At 38.6% G+C, this 25,237-nt stretch overlaps 1 protein-coding gene across 1 annotated transcript in view; it reads left to right on the top strand.

Annotated features, from left to right (window-relative positions):
- LOC124554822 (protein Daple) overlaps positions 1–25,237 on the top strand; it is a 188,558-nt gene that overhangs the window by 117,225 nt on the left and 46,096 nt on the right. The window contains exons 16-19 of the mRNA XM_047128485.1: positions 113–400; positions 18,234–18,413; positions 20,249–20,394; positions 25,083–25,175. Coding sequence (XP_046984441.1) covers positions 113–400; positions 18,234–18,413; positions 20,249–20,394; positions 25,083–25,175 — 707 coding nt within the window. The remainder of the gene's footprint in view (positions 1–112; positions 401–18,233; positions 18,414–20,248; positions 20,395–25,082; positions 25,176–25,237) is intronic.

The following is a 25,237-nucleotide window of genomic DNA, read 5'->3' as shown; positions in this document are numbered from 1 at the left end:
ATACAACATTAATCACCTTCTTTACTGTGTTGTTTGTTAATGTATTATATATTGATTTTAGTAGTAATGAACTAATGTTTGTAATCAATGTGCTTGCAATTATGCATTATAGATGGTAAAGGAACGTGGAGTACAACAAGAGCTACATGAACAACTGATACAGGACCAAGTGACATTGCAGACATTGCATGAACATCTTTCGGAACAATTTGATAAAATGGCAATGGAACGAGAATCACTTAGGGGTGCACAGCGTGATCTACGATCGGAGGTACGCTCATTACGCGAGATGTATGGTCAGCGTGAGTCAGATACACAAGCTCTACAAAGAGAGTGTGATCGTCTCAAGGCAGAGTCACGTTCACTCACAAACTTGAGAGCAGAACACTCGAGTCTCAAGGTAAGTGATAAAATATAGAATTTGATGAGACCGTTTCAGGATTAGACACAATTTTCAAGTAGTCATTATGATATTATTCTCTGTTCTGTTTTTCTGTGGTGTATGGTTGGCATTCAATGGCTGTATGTTATCACGTAATAAAAAAATATCATTGTATTCATTTTACTGGCTAGCATCCATTATATTGTGTGGAAAGAAACTTTCATTCTGCACCGAATGTTTTTACTGATGTGCGACTCTCTTATATGTAAAACCTTGTCTTCAGTGCTGTAGCATCTCTCATATGCATGTTTCTTCATCCTGCTGTTACCTCTTTAGTACTTTCCCAAAGCTTCATAGATGCTTTCCTACCCCCAGACATGATCTTTTAAAAGGTGACCGTTTCATTCTGAAATAAAGTTGTAGGCTGTGAATGAGCCATTCTTTATCATAATTGTGGGAGTTCTCCCATTAGTTATTAGTTCTAGTGATTATTTTTCGGCTTCATACAAACTCCTAACCACCATCATACAATAAGTAAATATCTATATGTAACATTTTTGGTAAAGTAAAGTATGCATCTGCTGGACATAACTAAAAACACAACAGTGTTGTTTTGAATGTGTAATATAGTTTGTAATAAATGACTCCCATTTCATCAGAAATCAGCATGTCTTCCTCCAGTTTTTATCTACCTTCATAATTGTTTTGTGATATAATATGCCTCAGTGCATCAAATTTGATAAACATTTCGTTGAGATCTTCTGTAAAGATAACATCTTGAATATATGAAATGTTGCTGTTAAATTGATAGCTGATGATGCAAAAATTTGAGTGCAGTAAATAAAGACTTTTGGTTGAGCTTATGGACAAGTGCCTGAAGCTATTCCAGACGGTGGATTTTCTTATTCTTTATTTCTCATGTACTGTTCCTTTACAATGCTGGTGACCTAGCTGTTTAATGCCTTAAAATGTGAAAAGCCTCTCAAATAAGGCAGAGAAATATATTGAGACTGTTCCTTGTGTTTTATATTCTTATTTACATTGTAGACGAAGCACTAATTCACTTTCAAAAGAACATGGAAACAATTACTGTAACCTTGTTAAATGAATCAAGCAGTTTTGTGGAACAATGTAGGTAATCATGCTAAATCTAAAGCTGCAGCATCTCATGCATGTTCCAAGTACAAACAGAATTGGAGAGGGTCTGTTAGTAAGCAGAAGTGGTAACTACGCTGAGATAAATTTTTTGAAATGAATTATCTGTGTAGTAGATAGTTTATAATATCATTCATTGTATTCCTGTTCATTTTTTGTTCTAATTCATATTTAAATAACAATGAAGGTTGCAGTTCATTCACATTAGTAAATGAGCAGGTGACTGTTAACTTCAAATTAATATAATGTTCTTCTCATTGATGGCAGTGAAGATGAAGGAGAGAGTGTTTATGTTGATCGGTAAGAATGATAGAGTAAGTTACCTGTGACAGCAATACGTCACACATTTTGAACTAAAAATAACCTGTATTTACAGGCACATGTGCAACACAGAATCTAGGAGACTGTTATATAATCTACAGAGTCAGAATCACGTCCTAAAAATGAAAACAACTGAAAGTATTCTTGATGTGAAATACCAATTTTATGAAAGAAGATTACATTCCCTCGAGCAGGTGTATAAAATAAAATAAAAGTGTTGCTTGGGGATCATGAAATAAGAATGGTAACACTGAAAGTAGATAGAGAAATTAAAGAACCGGAACTAAATTAAATGAAAAGAAAATAGGGCTTTCAAACCGACACTTTGTAAATTGATTGCAATTTTGTAGCTGTTTATATATAAATAAATTGTTAGTATATGCTGCCCTCACTGCATTGTTACTCTTATTAGCTAAATTTTCTGTTAGTACTGTAATTTCTTCATAGACTCCTCTCCTATCAGATCATGTCATCCTTTCCAGGCTCCTCATTCGATGCAATAACAACTGTATTGTATTGTGCAAGTCAGATGCTGCAGCTGTTATAACTGCTGCATGGTTTAGTTTTACACTTGAGTCCTAAACCTAAACAACTCACCATTCTGCACAAACATTGCCGGAGGTGAAAGAAGTGTCAAGTGGAAAAGAAATTCCTAAAACTGAAATTGGTTTGAATCAATTGAAGACATAAAATCTATAAATGAATCTGCGATCACTGAAGCCGAGGTCCTCTATACTGTATTCCAGTTGTTGTTGTTGTTGTTGTTGTGGTGATGGTGGTGGTCTTCAGTCCAGAGACTGGTTTGATGCAGCTCTCCATGCTACTCTGCCCTGTGCAAGCTTCTTCATCTCTGAGTAACTACTGCAACCTACATCCTTCTAAATGTGCTTGGTGTATTCCAGTACCAGCTGCAATTTGCATGAAAATGTTGTGAGACGACACAGCTATCTGGATGCATTTTTAACAACTTTACTTTCGTCGTGATCACACTTTTATTTCTCACCAGTCTTGCACATTTCAACTTTGTCATTTTCAAAGGCCATGGTAGTGGTGTGGCCATAATGGGCATGTGTATCTCACATTGCACCATTAACCTCTGCAATCGTTGTGTCTCATGTTTTTTGGTGAGGGATTTGTGTACTCCATCTACGGGCCTCCTCTTGCATTAACTTTGTGTGAGCTTTGATGTGGAGCAACAGCGGTGAATGCAGTAACTCCAGACATGCCCACAAAACTATGGAACACAAGTTTGACTATCATCTGGATCGATGTCGTGCATGCTATGGAGGGCACATTTACAGTCTGTGAAAACTAAATCAAAACTTTGATCCTAAACATAATTGTAAAAAGTATATTGATGTTGTATGTGTAAGTTAAAATGTGCTCTGAGTTTCTGCCTCCATTTGTGTAGAAGATACAGTCTTGTGAGATTGGGTGAATCTTTTGAAACACCCTGTGTATATTTGTGTGGCAGGGTCTCAATGAAGATGTCCAAAAAACCCCCACTAGCAGCTACTGAAAGTACATAGAGTTACAGATTGTGGCCCATGTCTAAACAGTAGTCCATCAGAATATTACAGTGATATTAAAGGTTGAATGCTTCTGGTTAACATGATGACCCATGTAATAGTCATTGTTGAAAGCTGACTAAAACCTGAATTTGACAGCAGGGAGAGCTTTTAAAGAAATCTAATCCTGTACCAAAAGCACACACTAAATGTTGCTTGACATGAAGTCTGCATTACAGTATCAGTAAATACAATAAAATATGGGAGATTCTGCATGCATAATAGTTCAGGCAAGATTGACTACCTTAGGCAACCTGTTCCCAGTCACTGCCAGATGTATCTAAGTCTTTTGTTTGCAACTGTGGGATTGGTAATGAAAATGTTCAACAATGGAAAGATTATGAGGTTATGACATGTTGGTTTACCGAGAACAATTAGCAATAACAGGTAGAAGTAATCAAGGTGTCTGACAGTTTGTGAAAACATTGCATTGTTAGTTAGTCAGTTATTTTTCAATCTACCATTGTCATTTCTGATTGATTTTCTTTTTATTTCTTGGTTATAATGTTTGCAAGCACTCTCACTGCAGATATGGCGTTGCATGCATTTGACAGCTATAGCATACTTTAATTTTAGACACGGGTGCCAGCATATTTCAGATCTTTGCAGTATTGTGGCTGTTGCAAAATTTTTGATAAGAATGAAACTTCCTGGCAGATTAAAACTGTGTGCCCGACCGAGACTCGAACTCGGGACCTTTGCCTTTCGCGGGCAAGTGCTCTACCATCTGAGCTACCGAAGCATGACTCACGCCCGGTACTCACAGCTCTACTTCTTTCCGAGTTCGAGTCTCGGTCGGGTACACAGTTTTAATCTGCCAGGAAGTTTTATATCAGCGCACACTCCGCTGCAGAGTGAAAATCTCATTCTGGTTTTGATAAGAATGTTCACAACATCCCAGTGTCTGAATTGCCATGGTGTCTCCGTGATCATAATTTGTATGCTTCTGACAGACATTCAGTAAGTCTGCAGACAAGCACTTAATTTCCATTACATTGCAGCTCTTTGTTTTTGATGGTTTCTTTTATCATTGCACCTCCCATCATTTTCATATTTCCTCCATATCTGAAGCAACTCAAATGAAATTTGTTGACAGTATGTATTGGCAACTGGTTGCTTGTGAATCATGTCATGTCTAATTGAATAGGGCTGGGCAGGTGACACAACTGTGGAATAACTCACCAGTAAATTGCTTGCAACATGTTGCTGACCAGTTGACTTGGCATGAGCATTGCCAAGCAGTTGGACTAGCATTGTTTCCTTGAACAAAGATTTGTTTTGTGTTAATATTATAAGGCTGGCTTTTAGTGGTAGTTTGTAAGAAAAGTGGAAAAACATCTTAGTAAATCATACCATCGGAATTCTTTTGTGTGTTCTGTAAAATTACATTATCATGTGCAAATAAAAATGAAAATAGTGGGCAAATGACATAAAAGATACAAATCTTCTAAGTTTAAATAAAATTATGTTCACATACAAATGACTTTAAAAAAACCAAAATCTAAAGACATATGGGTTTTCAAAATAAAAGTAATTGACAACACATTAAAGTAAAGGATTGACTTCAAATTTTCGAATGTAATAACTATACTTTCCTTGAAATGGACATTCAAGTGCGGTAGCTCCACTGTCAAGGAAGAGACGCACATATGGAAACAAAATAATTTGCTAAATAATCTGTGAATATATTTGCTGGTGAATTAGCACAGAACTGTAACTTTTTGAGCTGTGTGTATTGTTGCAGCATTGTTAGTGGTTTCATGATTTTCTTCAAGGCATGTGTATTTTGCAGTTACTTGTTTGTGTACATAATTTTGGAGAATGCAAATGGCTTTGATAATATCATTCAGTCTGGTGGGATTGGTGCAACATATTGGGCCATTTAAAATTTGAAAGCCTTCTGAACCAGTTGAAATGTAGATTCAATCATTTTTAATCCTCTGTTAAACCTTCTTATCACATTATCCAGACATATTTTGGAGAATGATCACATTAAGTAGCTTCATAAGGGGGGTTGAGAATGAGATGGACTTGCCTGGCAGTTAAGGGAGCCAGCAGGGTTAGAGAGAAAACTTGTTTTAGTGGTACACTTGGTGGTAAAGGGGTGCCATAATGGCTAGGGATGAAATGATAATAAACCCACATGGTACTCCTAGCACTCAGTGAACTTCACTGCACTGAAGTACACTCCACACAGTAACGTAGGAGGTAATACTGTGGGAATGAACCGGGCATCATCAGACTTTGTGCAGCTGCAGTCCGGGGAAGCCCCTCGAGGGAATGCGGCTCAGAGGTGGCACTAACTATACCATGACAAAACACACAAACTGGATGTGGGTGCAAAATCCTGCTGTCCGTGCAAACTCCGGCAAAGTGCGGCAGCTGACAATGCAGGCCACGTGGCATTGTGCAGGGTAAGCTGCCGAGAGCATGGCCAGGAGATGTTGCCTTCTTGAAGCGAGAGCAGAGACTGGTTGAGTGACAGTTGAGCATGTGTGGCCCCTGGAAAGCATGGCAGTCTGAGATCTATCTGCATCAGAAGTGACCAGTGAGGGTCTTGGTGGTGGTACTTTGGCCAACAGGTGCTTCACTGATCGCTGGTTGTCAGTCATCGCAGCCCATCATCTGTTGCTACAGGTGGAGGCGAACTGAAGGAATCACCACATTGCTTTTCTTGCCAATACCACCTCCTCTACAGGTGACCAGCTCATAATTACCATCATTGCCAGAAGATGTCACTCTGAAATCAATAAAGAATGGAACAGATTCTTGGACCTAGTTCCTCCAAGTCTAAGTAGCATATTGGGCAACAAGTTTTCTTCAGCGAACTCGACCAGCTGTCACATTTTCAGCTTCCTCCAAGTTCAGGTCCACACACTAAATGTCATTAGCAAACACTCATTTCCAGGTGTTATGAGATCTCCCTGTACTCCTGTATCCATTCATTCCATCCAACTTGGTTGTCATTAGTTGTAAACTTAGTGGTGTTTCTGCCAACAGAATGATGATGTCTGCAAAGTCCAGATCTGTTTATTCCAACATGTGTCTGTATTTGAATTCTCCATAATTTTTCTCATTATTGTGTCTATGACTAATATGAAAAAGAATGGTTATAAAATGCAACCTTGTCTGATACCTGTCATAGTGCTGAAGAAAAGGGTGTTTACATCTTCTGTTCTTATACAGCAACTGGAGTCCAGTTATAGGCATCTGGAAACATCAGTGAGATTTTCAGGAATTCCATATACGCATACAATATTCCACAATGATAACAATGCATATATTGTAATTCATTACTATGATTATAACTTATGTACACAAACCTTCTTCTTGAATCAGTCTGTCCCTTAATGAAAACCATCTCAAAATCCCTACAGTAGTTCACGAGATTAGCCTTCACATACAAACAGAAAATCATAGCAAGGTCATATTAATATAGGTTCCGTAAATATTATTCCTGTTTTTGCTCCTAAGGGGAAGGTCTTTTGCTTTAGTGCCTGAACACAGTGTGAAATGGAAAAGAAGTTACAAACTGTCTTTGTTGCCCCAGGTGGTAGTGGGACAAAGACAAAGAAGCCGTGTAGGATGATGGAAACTGTAGTGTCGGCAGACTTGCCAACACTGCGCACACTAATTGAAAGAGGCGGCCAAGATGCACGCGCTAACTCACGCAGGCGGGCGTTAGGTCTGAAACAGGATACGTAATGAATGCTATAAAGAAAAGTACGTAGCTGCTCGAATACTTAACTTTAATCCATCCTTGTTGTACATTGCTCTTGACGATACAAGTGAGAGACTGTAGATACATGCAATGTAATGCTAATGGCGCCTTGCTAGGTCGTAGCCATTGACTTAGCTGAAGGCTATTCTATCTATCTGCTCTGCAAATGAGCGAGGCTTCGTCAGTGTGCATCGCTAGCTAAGTCGTCCGTACAACTGGAGCGAGTGCTAGTCCGTCTCTCGAGACCTGCCGTGTGGTGGCGCTCGGTCTGCGATCACTGACAGTGGCGACACGCGGGTCCGACATGTACTAATTTACCGCGGCCGATTTAAAGCTACCACCTAGCAAGTGTGGTGGCTGGCGGTGACACCACAGAAACAATCTAGTGTTCATTATCTTTTTTTAAACCCTTAACTTCTGACTCCCCTGAAAATTTGCCAGATATTTAACATGTTATACAAAATGTATTTGACACTATAGCCAATAAAGATATCTCCTCTCAGCATCTTTCATTTTCACCACCATCATCCTCAGCAGCACCACCACTCTTTTCTAAGACTGCAACTTGTGTTGGTTGGACACAGATGATGTGAAGAAAAATTCCAAATTTTTTAAGCTGAGAGAAATTTTCAGATGACATAAGAAGAAAGAAAACTCAAATGTTGTTATAAAAATAATTGAATTGGTAACTGTTTCATGAAGTTTATTAAAGCCAAGAAGACAAAAATTGATGTCCCAGAATCAGAGAAGACATGAAAATGCTTCTTCTCAAATTATTGTCTGACTTGGATGAAATGAGTGGCCAACGAATAAAAACATTCAAACATAAGTTCTTACAAGTAGTCATTGAAATCATGAATCAGTCATCCAGTCCACTACCATTTTCCCCTGTAGCTGTTATGCAGTCACTATAATTCCCCAACTCATCAGTGCCTCATACAAACTGGACAAAGTTGCTGAGACTGGTCTTCAAGGGAATAGTGCTAACAATCTGTATTACAGTGTAATTCAGCAAGGAGTTGGCCAGCAATTGGTGGGTGATTGCTAATTGCACAGATTGTCTCACATGTAAGTTCCAAAAATGATGTATGAAACACAATAATATGTATTCTCATTGAACATTTTATTATTTACTAAATGGTATATTGTCATGTTTAATTATGATATAATTTTCTGTATTTGCATACCATGTGAACAAAATAAATCAACACTTTCTTACGTCAGTGTGATTAATATCTGTTCCTCTGCACTGATACGTGCTTTCGTATCTGTATTGCTCTGTATTATCACAGGAGAAATGCACTGTATCAAATCACTGTAGCACAGTTTAGTCAGCCTGTGAAAAGCTGTGAATTTTGAATCTGTCTATTACAGACCTTTAACTGTTACAAATAGTCTGCAGTTTGTTTTCTCTGGGCTTAAGAATGAATACAGAATTTTCTTGGTTTCCTCTTAGTAACCACCCTGTCCCATTCACAGATTCTATGCCAGAGTAATAACAGTCTGTATGCTTGTGTATTTAATAAGTTCCAAATCATTGTGTGTTTGTGTGTGTGTGTGGAGGGGGGGGGACTCTCGGTTGTGGTTGCATCCACGTGCATGCTGGTTTTACATTTACAAACAGAGACACTGTGCTGTCATAGGATCCTTTGTTTTTTATGTCTGTCCAAATTCATTCAAAGTTGGTGAAGAGTTATGAAGTTGTTGTTGTTGTTGTTGTTGTTGTTGTTGTATCCGGATCCCGCTCCCTCTCCAGCTACTGCTGGGTCTGGGTGCTGACGAATCCTCTCTCCATTTGGCTCAATCCTCCCACCACTTTTCTTCCTCCCGTTGCTGCCAGGTCACACCTCTCCTTTCTACAGATATTCTCACTCCCGTAAACATTGAAAAAGTACACAAAGATTATGGTACACATTAATTGAAAAATTACCATGTTTGCACGAGTGTAGGCCACGTGCAAATATTGGCTGCAAGTAAACTTCTGACACAATATGGTAATAACCCAATCTTGGATATAGGCTGCACTACTAAGTTTATGAGAAAGTTCAAGTAGACAGTACTTTTAGTTGCAGCTCACTCCCACCTCTTTTTCAACTCCCGAATAACTAAGAGTGATGTACCTCTCTCTCTCTCTCTCTCTCTCTCTCTCTCTCTCTCTCTCTCATACTGGGGGTCTTGCCCCCAGGAAGTTTTCTAAATTTTAGATCAAAAGTAGTGAGTTTTAAAGTTTTTAAAGCATTTTAGAGGCATTTGATCAACGTTAGAACCCCGAAAACTGGACTCTCAATAACTCGACACTCCAAGAAACTTGACAAGCCTGACAGACACATTTTTTGGCTTTGAAAAAAGAAACAAAACATTAACATGCACAATATTTTTGTAAAAAGCTAATTTAATTTACAATAAAAATCATTCTTATAGACTATTACACAGTGGTGAATATATCACTCTGAAAAGATTGAAATTGTATTGTCACATAGAAGAAGGTGTAATTAGATGAAGAACGAATACTAATTTCATTTAACAAAGGTTTATTCAGCACTTGAACATACAAGAGCGTGAAGCAATCTGCCTGTGGCCAGAACACATACAGTATATATACAGCTACAGAACATTCCAGTACAATGATTCTTGATATTTGTGGATACTTCTAGAATGTACTCGAAATGAATATAGAAATTAAAATTGTACAGTCCAAGTGAGTTGTGAACTCACGACCCTTCATGCAACAGTTTAGTACATCCTCCTAGTCCGGGAACGAGTCATCGGTCCTGCATACTCCGATTCCTGATGGTTGCCCTAGCAATGATCTTCGTCACCTTTCCACTTGTTGCCTGTCACTGGAGCTTCGAATTTACCCTGGGTTGCAGGATCCTTATAGGGCTTCATTGGAAGGACGTGGACCGTACCTCTGATCTATCGTCGTTTTGTGTCGGGGTCGAAATCTTCAACTTCACAAGTAACATCAGACAACTGTCTTACAACCTTATAAGGTCCAAAGTAGCGCCGGAGGAGCTTCTCAGAGAGACCAACCTTCTGAACAGGAGTGAAGATCCAGACGAGGTCATCAGGCTGGTAAAGAACAGGGCAGTGTCTTGCGTCATGCCTTCGGCGATCGTTCTCAGCATGCAGTGTGCGGAGTCAAGCTAACTGCTGAGCTTCCTCAGCTCTTGTTAACACCTGGCTGATTTAGTCATCGCCCATGTCATCAGGGTGTAACGGGTACACTGTGTCCATCATCGTCGTCACCTCACGCCTATGTACCAGGAAAAATGGCGTAAATCCTGTGGTGTCTTGTTTGGCGGTGTTGTAAGCATAAGTCACGAAAGGTAGCACCTCATCCCAGTTGCTCTGCTCAACACTGATGAACATTGATAGCATGTCGGCCAAGGTCTTATTAAGGCATTCAGTAAGCCCATTAGTTTGCGGATGGTTGGCAGTTGTCATGTGATGAGTAATTTTGCACCGACGGTTTATCTCTTTCACAAGATTTGATTGAAAAACTTTCCCTCGATCCATAATTAACAATGTCGTCCACGATGAATTTGGTACCTTGGATGCTTCGGCTGTTTTCACGGCTTTTGTAATGGCATAGCGTGTCAGATAATCAGTGCAAACAATAATCCATCTATGATGATCCAGAGACCACAAGAGCTAGGGCTGGTTGGCCATCCATGAGGTTATCGACGTAGTTTCCTATCATTTTTGTAGTGATCGACGGCGAAGGATTTTTCTCTTCGGCAGCCTCACCTTCAAGGAAGGTCACACCCTTTAGTTTTACAGGTTGCGGTGGCTAGGTGATTGGCTGGAGTCTCTAAATGGTGATGGAGACCTTGATCGCCATGTAGGGGAGTGTCCTCTCTAGTGGCTAGCTTGCAGCGATGGTGACCTACGTCGTCCTGCACCCACATCTTCTTGTTCATCTTCGTCGTCCCGGAGTTGGTGTCGGCTAAGATTGGTCTGCTGTCTTCTCGCGTGGGCGTCTTCAAATATCTGCTGCCTTTCTTGACAATAGCGCACCACATGTCCCAGTCGTCCGCAGTGGAAACATTCTGGTTGGTTCTCCTGGGTCCTCCACATGTCAGTCTTCCTTGGTGCCCAAACAGGTTCCTTATGCGGCATTGTAGGAACGTAACTTCACCTGAGTGTCGACTTTTTCATCGTTTTAAAGGGAAATGAAGGACAAGAGATTGGCTTCAATGTTTGTTCCACTTCCTCCCTTATGACCTCTTGAAGCGTCTTCCCGTGCAATCCAATCCAAGTGCCTTCTTAATCTCTCTCTCTCTCTCATGAAGAACACTTTTGAAATCAGTTCCTTCCTCCATCACAGACATCGGTATGACATATGGAAGCCGTTCAAACTTCTTGCATGTAATTCTTTTTGGATGCATTGTCTCGATATACTGGCACCATTTTATGAAGTCGTCTGCTCTTGAAACCACCTTCAGGAGTAGGGCTTGATACATGTCCTCAGCAACACCCTTCATGAGATGTGCAACCTTATCTTCCTCCTTCATTCTGGGATCCACTATTTTACACAGCTCCAAGATGTCTTGAATGTAGGATGCTATAGTTTCTCCTGTGCCCTGCACTTTAGATTATCTTCAACCTTGCACTCCTGTCGTTGTGTGTCACCGAAATGCTTGCGGAGTTCCGCCTGGAATACTTCCCAGCTTGTGAACTTCTCCTTGTTGTTCTCATACCATTGCTTGGCAGTGCCTTCCAAGTAGAAGAATATGTTAGCCAAAGACACGGTGTCATCCCATTTGTTAAATTTGGCTATACGCTCATATACCTTCAGCCACTTGTTTGGATCTTGGCCATTGTCACCAGAGAACCTGGAATGATGTCTCATGTGGTGGCACACAGTTGCTGTCATTGTAACGTCCTCTTCTTCTTCTGTCTTTGATAGATTGCGATCTTTTGAATATGGCTCGAACTCGGGTTTCTCGCCACGTAAACAGTGACTCTGTCGTGGCCTCTTGGAAGCTACTGTGTCATTGATAATGTGCACTATCACAAGTTCCAATACCCGGTGCCTCCACCACAATAATGTCACGTAGATGAAGGTGTAATTAGATGAATGACGAACACTAACGAAGGTTTATTCAGCACTTGCACATACAAGAGCGCAGAGCGAACTGTCTCCGGCCAGAACACATACAGTATATATACAGCTACAGAACATTCCAGTACAATGATTCTTGACATTTGTGGATACTTCTAGAATGTACTCAAACCGAATATAGAAATTAAAATTATACAGTCCAGGTGAGTTTTGAACTCGCAACCCTTCATGCAACAGTTTAGTATCATAACCACTACACTACGGTGCTACTTGGCTTCTTCTGCGACAATATTTAAATAAATCCTAAACTATCATTAAAAGACTAACACACAAAATATTGGTGTCGCACAGTAATAGCACTTTGATTAATAAGTGAAATAGCTAATTTAAGCTTATTTTGAATAAAGCTCAGGGTCCATTAAATAGAAACAATATCTCAAAGTTAATGTTGTAATACACTTAATAAAGTTAATACAGGATGCCTAATAATTAGGTCTTACACCCTAGAAATATTTAAGTATTTGAAAACAACTAATACAGTACTATAGTAATGTAGTAATACAGTACTAAACTAGTACTAATATTTCGAATCTGAAAATTTAACATTATGTATGTATTTAATTCTCTATTTTATAAAGACTTTTGATATTACTCTAAATGCCACTATAAGGACTAGAGTGTCTTAGGTGCAAATGGACTGGATTACTGAATCCTAAACATCTCAATGGGCACGAAGAACAGCAAAGTTGTTCAATCTCTTCTGTCCCATTGTTGATCGAAGATATGACTTCAGACGTCTAAGGGCGCTAAATGGCTGTTCTACTGTTGCTATCATGATTGGAACTATTTGGAGAAGCTTAACGCACTTCACTACTTCACATAACATTTATCCAACTGCAGGCACTTGTGTAATGTACTTTCTTATATCACGCATGTTTTTTAAGACCATTTGTTTTTTATTAGCAATATCAGCTAACATATTCAAGTGTAAGCACAGTCTCTCAATGTCTAGGTCATTTTTGAAAATCTCAGTTGATTTTTTCCAAATTTGTTTCAATGCGCGTCATATATCTTGGCGGCCGAGTTTAGGTTCGTTCTGCGCATTTGACGTCACAAATCACAGTCAGCCAATGAACAGAGAACGACGTTGCCAGATCTCGACTGCAGTGCAGAGCACGGACGAGTGTCTTCAATTTTAGAAACGTTCAGTCATAAATGAAGTACTTTGTTCAAGTCTTGATAGCAGACTTTCTTTTATAGAAAGTTTGGAAAAAGCATTCTTTACACCAATTCCTTCATATTCTATTAATTAATTAAACCAAACAAACAATAAGCCTCCTAATTCAGGCGATAGCAAGGAAAGGTGTTTGTATCAGTCTCACGAACCGCTTTTTCGCAATAAAGAACAGCGGTAATTGTTTATTTCCTATTGTACTTCGACACAACGTGAGTAATTCATAGTCATCCCAACAGTGTTTGTCGGTATTTTGCAACCGTTTAGAGTGCTCCAGGAGATGCCAGAAATGAGTAGCTGCGTTGGCGTAATGGTTAAGGTGTTGGGCTGCTAATCGGAAGATTCAGAGTTCAAGGCTTGTTGCATACTAAATATTTTATTTATTTAAAAACAATAGCGAAGTGTCTTACTTAATGAATTTTATTCGTTTGAAAGTAATGTTTTGAAATTTCCTGTGCTTCATTATAATCATAATAAGTTTTCAGTTTTTGTAATTTTCTCCTCCAATATTTCTTTTCACAGCAATTAAAAACAACGAAAAGGCACACATACAATATTCATGTTATCCGTTTTGTTTGTATATCGCCTCTTCCGCAGTCGCTGTTTTACTATTCATATTGAGATATATTCTTTTGCGGCAGTATTAAAAGTATTATTTAGAGCAGAATTTTGGCTCGTACGTTGCCGAGCTATTTGATTGTCTGACGGAATTCTTTGCTTCACTGCTTTGGCAACATCATATTCAATGGTTTCGTCGACTGATCTATGTTTTGGCAAGTATTTGCTGTCCGTTGTGACAAAAACAAAATGTTTGCGCACTGTGCCTCACTGGCAATATATTTTAGTTTTATGTTTTATTACGTCCAAAATTCAGTTTTGTGTACTTCGCCAACTTCGTTTTAATCAGAACGTTTTAGAAAAAAGCGAAATGACTCTGGTATAAAGAAAGTTTTGTTACAGTTGCTAAAGATAGAATATTTCCCAATATATAAACACTGTTTATGTTATAAAGGGTGTTCATTTTATGGGGACATTGAAATCTCTTGAAAACGACACACAGAGCCAAAAGAAATCCTAATGAAAATTAGTTCCTCCCGGAAGGGGACATCCAATTATAACAAATTTGACTACAAATTCGTCGAATTTGGTATCATTGGATGTCCCCCTCTGAGACAAAAAAAATTTAGTTATAAATTTGTTTGATCCGATGTGTAGATTTGCGGATATTTCAATGTCTCCAATTAAAATGAACACTCTGTATAGTTGGAACCATGAACGACTGCGGTCGATTTAAGGCTCGTTCTACGCACCTGACGTCACGCATCCGCTGACAGCCAATGAGTGTTCAGTAGTTTTCTGAAAGGTCTGCTGGGAATGTCTTGGCGAGTGCGAGTGTTAAATGTGATTGTAGTTATTCTTTGGTGAATTTTTATCGCATTTGTTGCAAGTTGTCATGGCTGATAATGGTGGTAAGCGACAAACTCTCCATAAACAGGCGAGGGACATAATTTACTAGATTCACGCTTTTTTCAAGCGCGAAGCAGAAAACGGTGGACCTATCACGGATGTCGCCAGATCTCAGGAATGCACTGCAGAAGCGACAGGCGTTAGCTTGAGAACCGTTCAGCGGATTGCCAATGAAGGAAAGTTATCTACGGAGACCTGTGGAAGCCCACTTTTCAGATCGCCAGGGAAATATTGCACTCGTGAGAGGACTGTACCTAATGTAGATAATTTCGACAAAGATGTTCTAAGACGAGAAGTGCTCAACATGTACAACACAGGCGAATTTCCTACTGTAAAAAAAATCACTGTGAAAATGCGTGAAACCATAAATTTTAAAGTTAGCATGACTTCAATGAATAGAATACTTAAAAACATTGGATTCAAATATGTACATACAAATGACGGAAGAAAGTTTTTAATGGAACGTAGTGATATCGCTGCTTCAAGGGCACAGTTCTTAAGACGTATTATTGAAGTAAGAAAATCCGGGAATAAGAACATTTTTTTCTTGGACGAAACATGGGTGAACCAAAATCACACAAGGAAAGCGTGTTGGAAAATGAGTGATGGGTCGGGTGGGTTTAAAGTACCAGTTGGTAAAGGTGGACGATAGAGTTAATTTGGGCACAAGTGAAAGGGTATGTCGCAGAACGAAACGTGACATTTAAAGTTGCCGATACAGAAAGGCTTCTGCACGAAGCACTTGACAGAATTACTTCTTCAGCATGGGCTGAATGTGTTCGGCATGCACAAAGGCTACAGGAGGAGGACATGGACAGGGAAATTGTAATTGACAATCTGCTTGAACCCATCGTCATAACTCTAAGACCTGATGATTCGGACTGCGACACTGACTACAGCGATGCAGAAGACTATCGCAGCGATTGACAACAATGAAGGGTAAGGCACATACACAATAATACTCATGTTCTCTTTCTTGTTTTTGTTCCACAGTTGCAATTTTACCAATGGTATTGAAATATATTCCTCTTCTGCAACTGTAATAAGTGTCTTATTTAGACCAGACGCGTTTTTCTCTTTTGAAGCATCTTCATTGGACAGCATTTTGTCTCCTCCATTGCCAAGTCACCTTTCGTAGTTTTGTGCTGAGGTAACACAATATTCAACGTTTGTGTCGGCCGATCAGTGTTTTAGCAAATAAATGCTCTTTGTGTGTGCCACACACAAAAATTATATTTGACATAGCTCAGAGCACTGATACACAGTATGTTCAAGTCCTAATGTTTTTGTAAGTCCACAGTTTTGTTTAACGTATTTTGTGTACTTCCTTTTGATTGATTGAAGTGCTTTGAAATAAAGTCAAACGCGCCCGGTGTAAATAAAACTTTTATTACAGTCGCGAAAGACGGAATATTTCTCAATATTACATACGACACCAATCTGGTACTTAAATTAAATGAGATGTTGTTATACAGTAAATTTTATATGAAATTTAGGTACCTTGTCCACATTTCATTCTCAACATTGTGGTAACTACAATCGAACATACGGAAAGTATACACTATGAACTTTACCTCTGCAAACTCTTAAAAATTTTGTGCAATGGTTTACTACATTTAATGCTGCAATATAACTGCGTTGAAAATCGAAACAAAATTAAGTCATTTATGGGGGGAAGGTATCAGTCAAGAAGATGTGTCAAAATCAAATTTTTGGGCCAAATAGTTTTTGTGAAATCGAATGATAAGTGTGTCAAAGCAGTCGGAACACTATGTGTCTGCACAGGCGAGCAGTGCAGTGGTTACAAAATCGCGCAAGGCGTGGAATGCGGGGAGCACGTCTCTGTAGCAGCGAAAGGTTTAATGCGGCCGTGGTGGCTTTACTTCATAAACTGCGCGCTCCCCCCTAAACGTAAGTTTGAGAACTACACTACTACGGCGCTGCTTCTCTTGGCGCGTACAACTGGCAACGCTGCAATCTCCCGCGTCTGGGCGGGCATGCGCGAGCCACCAAGATAAATGAATTGAACTAAAGCAAGCGCTCTTGGTCAACTGCAATGACCTGTGTGAGTCCAGTTGAAGCAAACCGCTCAGTAATGCAAGATTGCACCATTCACCATATTCAACTCATTTGGCAACCACTGTCTTTTACCTATTCCTACATGTTAAAAAGTTTGATGTTGGAATATATTTAGAGTACAATGAAAATGACGGCAGCCATTGATGGATATTATGTAAACTATTTAGAATCACTGTGTATTAATAGTGTACTGTATGGAAAACTGGGCAAAGTGCTTCAACTCAAAAGTCAACTATGTTTAAAAAAAAGTACATTTCCTACATCTACATGGATACTCTGCAAATCACATTTAAGTGCCTGGCAGAGGGTTCATCGAACTGAAAGAAGTTTCCACTGCCAGCCCAAGTACTTTTCGCTTTGCCGTTGTAGATCTTGTCTGTGACCATTAAAAATGGAATGATCTGGACCGATTTTCAATCACATGAGATGTTCTGTTCCTTTTGTAGGCTTTGACAAATGGATTTTAAAAGAAGGAAAAGTAAATATAGATTACAATTAGTGTCCAAGATTTCTCTACTGTAACTCTGAATGTTGACCTTTTCCTATATATACCTTTGTTGCTACCTACCTCTACCTGTTCAACCACAGAATTTAATTTTCACTTTTCCGTCAGTATTTTTCTCTTCTTAGATGGGTCCTTTGTATGGCGATTCTCTCTTTTTGTTTCTACTAATTTTTGTGTCTTTTATTCTTTTTGTAGTAATTTTATGCTGCTCAACAGTTGTCATTAAATGCTAGTGTTGGACTCATCAACTTTCTTAATCCCTGAAACTGCTTATCATCTTAAGAATTTTAATCAGATCTTTTACTGTGTGTTGTTTGGATTCAACCTTCTTTTCCTTTTTTTCCCCCCTTTGACCTCAAATAAGAATAATTTGTAGAATTTAAGTTTGAACATTATTTGTAATGCAACTTGTGTTCTCATACATAATTATTTCTGATCTCCTATGAAATGAACAAACATTTTATTATTGTCCTGGAGAAAGAAAAGTACATGCCATAGCACATTCTTAGTGAGTCTGTGTCTATCAACTAGAATAACATGTTTTTATGTGTTTATGAAAGGACTGTTTATGGTGTGACACAATCGCATCACACAGAATATAAACAAGTTTTCTGTTGTAAGTATTTCTCATGAAATAAAAATAAAATTCCTCTTCAGGGTAAAACTGCAGACTTTCTATATTGATATGTTGAGTGTTTAAAATGTCTCAAATTTCTGCCCTTGTGTATTTCAGGATGACTTCCGCAATCTTTTCACAGCCAATGAAAAACTGAAGCAAGAATACAGAAATCTGCAAGAAGAGCATCGTTCTTTGCGATCTGACAGTGGCAGCATTAAATTACGGGCAACAGAAATGCAGGGTGAATTGGCTGTGCTAGAAGTGGAGCTAGCAAAAATGACTCATAAGTGTGAGGCAAGTGATATGAATTCTCCCATATTGTAAAAATTAAGGTATCAATAACTCATATCTTTCTTCCCAAATAGAACTAATCAGTCGTTAAGCATAGCTGCATAATTTTATCGTTCAGTTACCAAAGCCTCTGTGTGATGGCACAGTGCTGTCTCTGTTTGGTGAAAATCACCTACCAAGCAAATCATATACAGCATGTGAACTGATTTTGGGAACTGTGATGAGAAAATGAACCCAAAAATAAAATAAACTATTTTTTTTCTGACCTCTATGTTACATTTTGTTCCGTCCATAAGAATAGAAAACAATGTGTAATAAGTATGTGGGTTGTGACTGTTAGCCGGCCGCGGTGGTCTAGCGGTTCTAGGCGCTCAGTCCGGAGCCGCGCGACTGCTACGGTCGCAGGTTCGAATCCTGCCTCGGGCATGGATGTGTGTGATGTCCTTAGGTTAGTTAGGTTTAAGTAGTTCTAAGTTCTAGGGGACTGATGACCACAGATGTTAAGTCCCATAGTGCTCAGAGCCATTTGAACCATTTTTTGACTGTTATCTTGGAAAAGACATCTTCATTAACCATATCATTTTCACTTTCCTACATTATTGAGTGTCTATTCTTAAAATGCCCTAATGTTAGTAACAGCCAAGAAATAAGTAGTCATCAGTGCTGCCAGAATGATATGTTATCTGTGTAAACAACTCTTATACCTATGTCTGTGTTTAAAAGAGTGGAGTAACGACTGCTCTTGTGCACAAACATTATTCCAGAGACAGTTACGTTGGTACATTGTAATACGGCAGTGGTACTCATTACGTTTCAACATCGTCACCCCTAGGTTTCAATCTGTCCCCTTCCCCTCACCCCTCACCCCTTCCCCATCTGCATCAAGTCCACACAGCCACTTTATGAGGCACAGTGCTGTGTCTGTTTGTTGCAAATCACCTACCAAGGAGATCATTCTTCACTGATCTAAAGTGGTGTGGATGCAAAGTCTGGGATCCAAATTAAGGAGTGCAGTACCTCCCAAATGATATACTAAAATAATTTGTGTGCGCGCTATTGGCTGAAGATTATCACACGTTTGTGTGAGTGACATGATACTTATTGATAAAAATGGAGTGGGTGGTGGAGAATAGTTTTCCCCACAGTTAATTAGGCTGACACTGGTGTTTAAGCTGTGTTTGTTGAACAGCAATTTCCTTATTTTCAATGAGGTGTTCTGTGTGTTACCTTGCTGGCAATCACAAGGTGACCAGAAAAAAATACCCTTCCAAAAACTGATTGGAAAGCCATAAATCTCTTTCTGGAGGGGCAATTTACTGAATATACATGACTGAAAATGTATATATATTTCACCACTACACAGTTACGACAGAGAGAAAATTATCTATTTGTTTTATTTTAATTGATTACACAAGAAGTTGCTACAAGTATTAACTATGTATAATTTTCTGCCAGTAGAGTCGCCCCCCACGCCCCCCCTTTTTTTTTTTTTTTTTTTAAAAAAGTACTGTTTGCTTTATCAAATTATGAGAACTTATTGACTTTCGTTTGCACTTGCTGAATAAATCATTGTGTGTGCAGTAATGACTTTTATATAGCCTGCTGTTCATTATGCCTTATAATAGTTGTTAGGGTGTTAGCACTTTCTTCTATGCAATCCAGTGTGAAAGCATTCCACAGTTTGCTACTATAGTTTCATATAAGACTGTCTGTTTATATACTTGTTAACATTTATCAGCTAGCTCAATGAGCATCCTCTACTGACAAAATGTAATATTGTCATCAGATCATTGTCATTATCAGTGGCATTAATAATTCTCTTATTTTTTACTTTTCAGTTGTTACAACAAATGAATGCCAGTTTGGAAGATGATCGCCGTGCTCTCATGGAAAATGTTTCTCATATGTTTAGTCAGTATCATGAACTTTTAACGCTTTCTCTTGAAGATAAGGAACACTATCATCAAGAGGAAAAGATATTCACGTTGGTATTACAACAGTTTTTTGCCATGTTATTGTCCATGTTTGTTTTAGTTCATACAAATTTGTTAAAAGTGAAATGAGATTTATTTTAAAATTTTTATATTAATTATGTCAATTTTGAATGATAGATTTTCACCAAGAAAGAAAAAAAAACTTACTGTATGGTTGACAGCTATATTTAGGAAAAAAGTTATAGTGGCATAAAGGCTAGCCAGTACTTTTAAGAGGCACAGTTCTTGTACTACCAATGGAAACACTTCAAGTAGAAAGTAATATTGCTTGCGTACAGAACTGTCAGCAATCTTAACCCGCACATTGACCTACCATCCCCCTTTCCAAGCATCCTGAACCAATCTCTGCTGGCCAGACTTCCTGTCTGTTTGTAATTGTAACATGGTTGTCAACTGTATTTTCCAACATCAACACGTGTAATCTAAGAGTCAATAGTTCCTTCTTCAGAAGTAGTGAGATTAAATGCAGTAAAGGAAACTGTTCTTTGATTTCATTGCCCTGTATTTGATGATGATCTTTCCTCACTCATGGGTCTGATTGTTTTGCTTGACACTTTTGCCTATTCTCCTGATCTCCTTAAGGTAGAGAGAGTAGTGCAGTAGCTGTGCTAACTGCCTTATTAGTGCATTTGCCTCTCACAGTGTCTTAAACCATATGGAAACTCTTTCCTAGTGATCCAGTACACTCCTCATAGGTTGCTGCTGCTACCATTACCACTATCATTTTTACTACTGTTTTTTTTTTTTTTTAAATTTTATTTTTTTACCTCAGCTCACATATTACCGTATGCCTTTCATGTATGTTTGTGGGTTTATTTTCGCTGTTACCTCTAAACTTACTCTGATGTGAATGATAGTTTGCTGATGTTCAGCACCATTATCAGGCAGGTAACACCCCCGCCCTCATTGTCTTGTACATAACCATTAAATCTGTGGATGTTTGGCTAGGTGGACTTGAAAAATGCTTGAGACATGTCTCTAAGACCTCTACCTGAAAAGAAATTTACATTAAATGAGCAATAAAACTGTATTATCAGGTAGTGCTGAATTTGGTTACACAGAATGAATAAGAAAGTATTAATTATGATACTGGTCTTTATTTTACCTTCATACGAAATGAAACATCTAAATTATGTTATAATTTTCCTGAGACTGAATTTTAAAAATCTCTTTAATTTTATCGAGTCCATACCAGAAATTTTGCTCACAACACACCATACTGTAGAAAATTCTTTTGGAAGCATGGGTTGTTGACACTCTTCTCCAAGTGAAGACACATTTGTTGCCCTAGTTCTTGACTAAAATTCTTCTTTTATTAGATCTGTCCTTGTAGTTGCAGTGAACATAAGCATGAGCCATCTATTGCTTCTACGAGGGCTATCCACAAAGTACATTACGTTTTGGAATTAAAAATAAATAAAGTATTGGAAATTTTTTTTATTATATACAGATGAAAGCCACACTTAAATACTACTTTTCTACATAGTTGCCATTTAAATTAAGGCACTTACAGCGATGGATGAGCTTGGAAATTCCTTCGTCGTAAAATTCGGCCGCCTGTGCCTTCAACCACGTGGTTACCTCTTCTTGAAGCTGTGCGTCGTCATCAAAGCGCTGCATAGCCAACCACTTCTTCATTGCTGGGAATAAGTGGAAGTCACTCGGTGCCAGGTCGGGACTGTACGGCGGATGAGGAAACAACTCCCACTTAAAAGATTCGAGAACTTCGCGAGTGGCATTTGCCGTGTGGGCCCGGGCGTTGTCATGAGTCAGCAAGATCTTTGAGCCCAACTTTCCCCTGCGCTTGTTTTGTATTGCTCTTCTGAGGTTGTGCAGAGTTTGGCAATACCTTTGAGAGTTTATTGTAGTGCCTCTTTCCAGGAAATCCACAAAAATCACACCTTTTCTGTCCCAAAAGACAGTCGCCATCACCTTCCTTGCCGACATTGTCTGCATGCATTTCTTGGGTTTTTGGGGGGAATTTGTGCGCCCCCACTGCATTGACTGCAATTTTGTCTCGCATTTCACATACTTAACCTATGTTTCGTCACCAGTAACGATGCGATCGAGTAATGAGTCGCCATCTTTCTCGTAAGCGTCCAAAAACGTTAACGCTGCAGCCATTCGCTGATTTTTGTGAATCTCTGTCAAGATTTTTGGTATCTATTTTGCACAAAACTTGTGGTAACCAAGCTTTTCGGTAATGATTTCGTGCAACAAACTTCATGAAATTTGTGGAAAACTCATAGAGAGTTCCGTTATTGTGAAATTACGGTTTTCATGGGCCGCGGCATCGACTTTTTCGACAAGTTCAGCAGTCACTATGCTGGGTCTTCCACTTCGCTCTTCGTCGTGAACGTTAGTTCGGCCATTTTTAAATTTTATGACCCATTGACGCACTCCACTTTGTGATTATGTTGTCCCCATACACTTCACAAAGCTGCCGATAGATTTCTATCGGTGTACAGTTTTTTGCAATCAGAAACCTTATTGCAGCACGCACTTCACACTTTGCGGCATTTCCAATTAATGCTGACATTTCAAACTGTCACAGTAACTCAACGGAGTACAGCACGAACGTCTCACTAGCAAGGCAGGATGCCGACTGAGTGGCGGAATGCCATGACACCAAGATGGCCGCGCTAGCCCTGCCCCTAACGGATACAAACGAAAACTTAATGTAATTTGTGGATAGCCCTCGTACATCCATTAGTTTGTTTATAGGACAAAGTACATCAATTTGACTGCCTTCTGCAAATGATCAAAGGATTTAGTTTTATTGTAGAATAAAGCTTATATTCAGCTTCCTTTTTAGGTCCTTCATCTACTGTGGCACTGTGGTGCAGAGAACTTAGCAATATAACTCTTTTGTCCTATTAGGCTCCATCACTTACAATTGTCAAATTGTTTTTGAAACCAGATGATGATGATAAAGCTTCTCTGTACTTGACAGTCTTCATTTATGATGGAAATTCCTTTTTGTTTTGTGCCAAAGATTTCACTGCTGTAATCTTATCCTGCAGTAGTTCTTCGACTGAATATTTGGAAGGAAAAAATCTTTACTGTAGTAGATACAACACTGATTTTATGGCATATGCAAAACCCAAAATATTTTTATTCTACTTTTCTGTGGTTTGCTGGGAATATACAAAACAAATAACTTTTGAAGTTAAAGTTTCATTGGGGTGCATCCTTAGATGACAGATTTCAATGAAAAGTTCACAAACGTAGTGAAATGGTGCAATGTTTTTACTCTTGCCCTTTGCCTCTCTGGTCCATTCGTCATAAAATCTCAGGGTCCTTCATACATTTTCAAATCTGTTAACTGAAAATGTGGTCAAATAAATGGAGTTGGCAAGGCTATCATGAAATAGCTCTCCGATAGCACATACTAGCTTCTGGCAACATAATCATAATCAAGAGTCGAAGAAATGCACCCATTTCCTCAGAGGTAACATTATGCCAATTTTTTTCCCTTGATACTAGCAATGCACATACCTTCTGAATTAATACAGTGCTCAATCTCTTGTAACATTCTTTGTGGTATAAAATAATCGTATCCAAAATGGAGAGAGTTACACTATCTCTCACTGGAAGAAGTAGGTGGAATTTTCATGATATCGTATTCTTAAATTCCGCTCAATGGTGGTAGTGTTTTACTCCACCAACTTCCATCATGCCCAATAAGGAAATAAGCACTTCTGTAGTTGTATTATATAATTTTCACTGGTTTCTTCACTTGCCACATCTAAAGTCATACGTTTATCATACTACAGACCATTAATGTCTGAATTCTGCTAGCTTGCTGATCAGAGAGAGCTACATCTCCAAGCTATTCAGAAATAGTTGATTCAAAATTTCATCCTTGTGCTGACTCTAGATGACAATCTTTTATCTCTTATGGGTGATTAGTATCTATACTGTAAGCAGGAGAAAAGAATCTTACATGATTATTCTGGCTATGGAATCAAACTAATGCAGTCTGAAAGTATTTTGTCATAGAAAAACACATTTACCTTCAAAATAAGACTTGGATGTAAGTGTCATAATAATTTTGGCATATCAGCGAAGAATATAACTGTGCTGCTTTGCTAATTGTTGTCAGTAATCTTGGCAACAGAATGCACCATTCCAGTCATTGATAAATAAGCTATTGGAAAGACTCTGCCATACCTTACACTTGTGGGATCAGAAAATTATTAAAATAAAATAATTAATTTAATTTGTACCAAAATAAGGCTTTTCCCAAAGAAAGTCAATTGTATTTCCAAGGTTTACACAGAATACAAACTAAAATAAACTTTTTAAGACAGTTTATTGAGAAAAAGAGAAGATTTCTAGGTCCAAAAGACTCCTGTTATGCATCCAATGGTAAATTTGTTAATGTCGTGTAATCGCTTGCCCTTTCCCTCTGTTATTGAACTTGGTGGAAGTTCTACATGTGTGTGTCAACCTGATAATAGTCTTCAGTAAATTCTGGTGATAATAACTATTTTATCTGCCTTAGGTAATATCAGAAGTAATGTTGTTATATGTTAATCTTGCAGTTCTTTAGTTAATATTTAACTGAGATATTGATCTTCCAGTAGTTTATTCATAATACTTCATTGAGATATAGGTGACTGGTTCTGAATTAATATTGTTCTATCTCAAGATAAGTGTTATTTACTGCCCACAGTGATAAGTTCAACAACCTCTGCAGACAGAAAGAAAAACTGGAAGAAAAGATTATGGACCACTACCGGAAACTAGATAGCTGTTCCTCCAAGAAGTGTGTAACATTTCTTACCACAAGCAAATATAACTTATTAATTTTTGTGCATGCTATTTTTA

This window comes from Schistocerca americana, chromosome X, assembly GCF_021461395.2.
Source record: "Schistocerca americana isolate TAMUIC-IGC-003095 chromosome X, iqSchAmer2.1, whole genome shotgun sequence".
NCBI classification, from domain to species: domain Eukaryota; kingdom Metazoa; phylum Arthropoda; class Insecta; order Orthoptera; family Acrididae; genus Schistocerca; species Schistocerca americana.
Note: the sequence above shows the minus strand (reverse complement) of the source record. Positions and strands in the feature narration are given on the sequence as shown.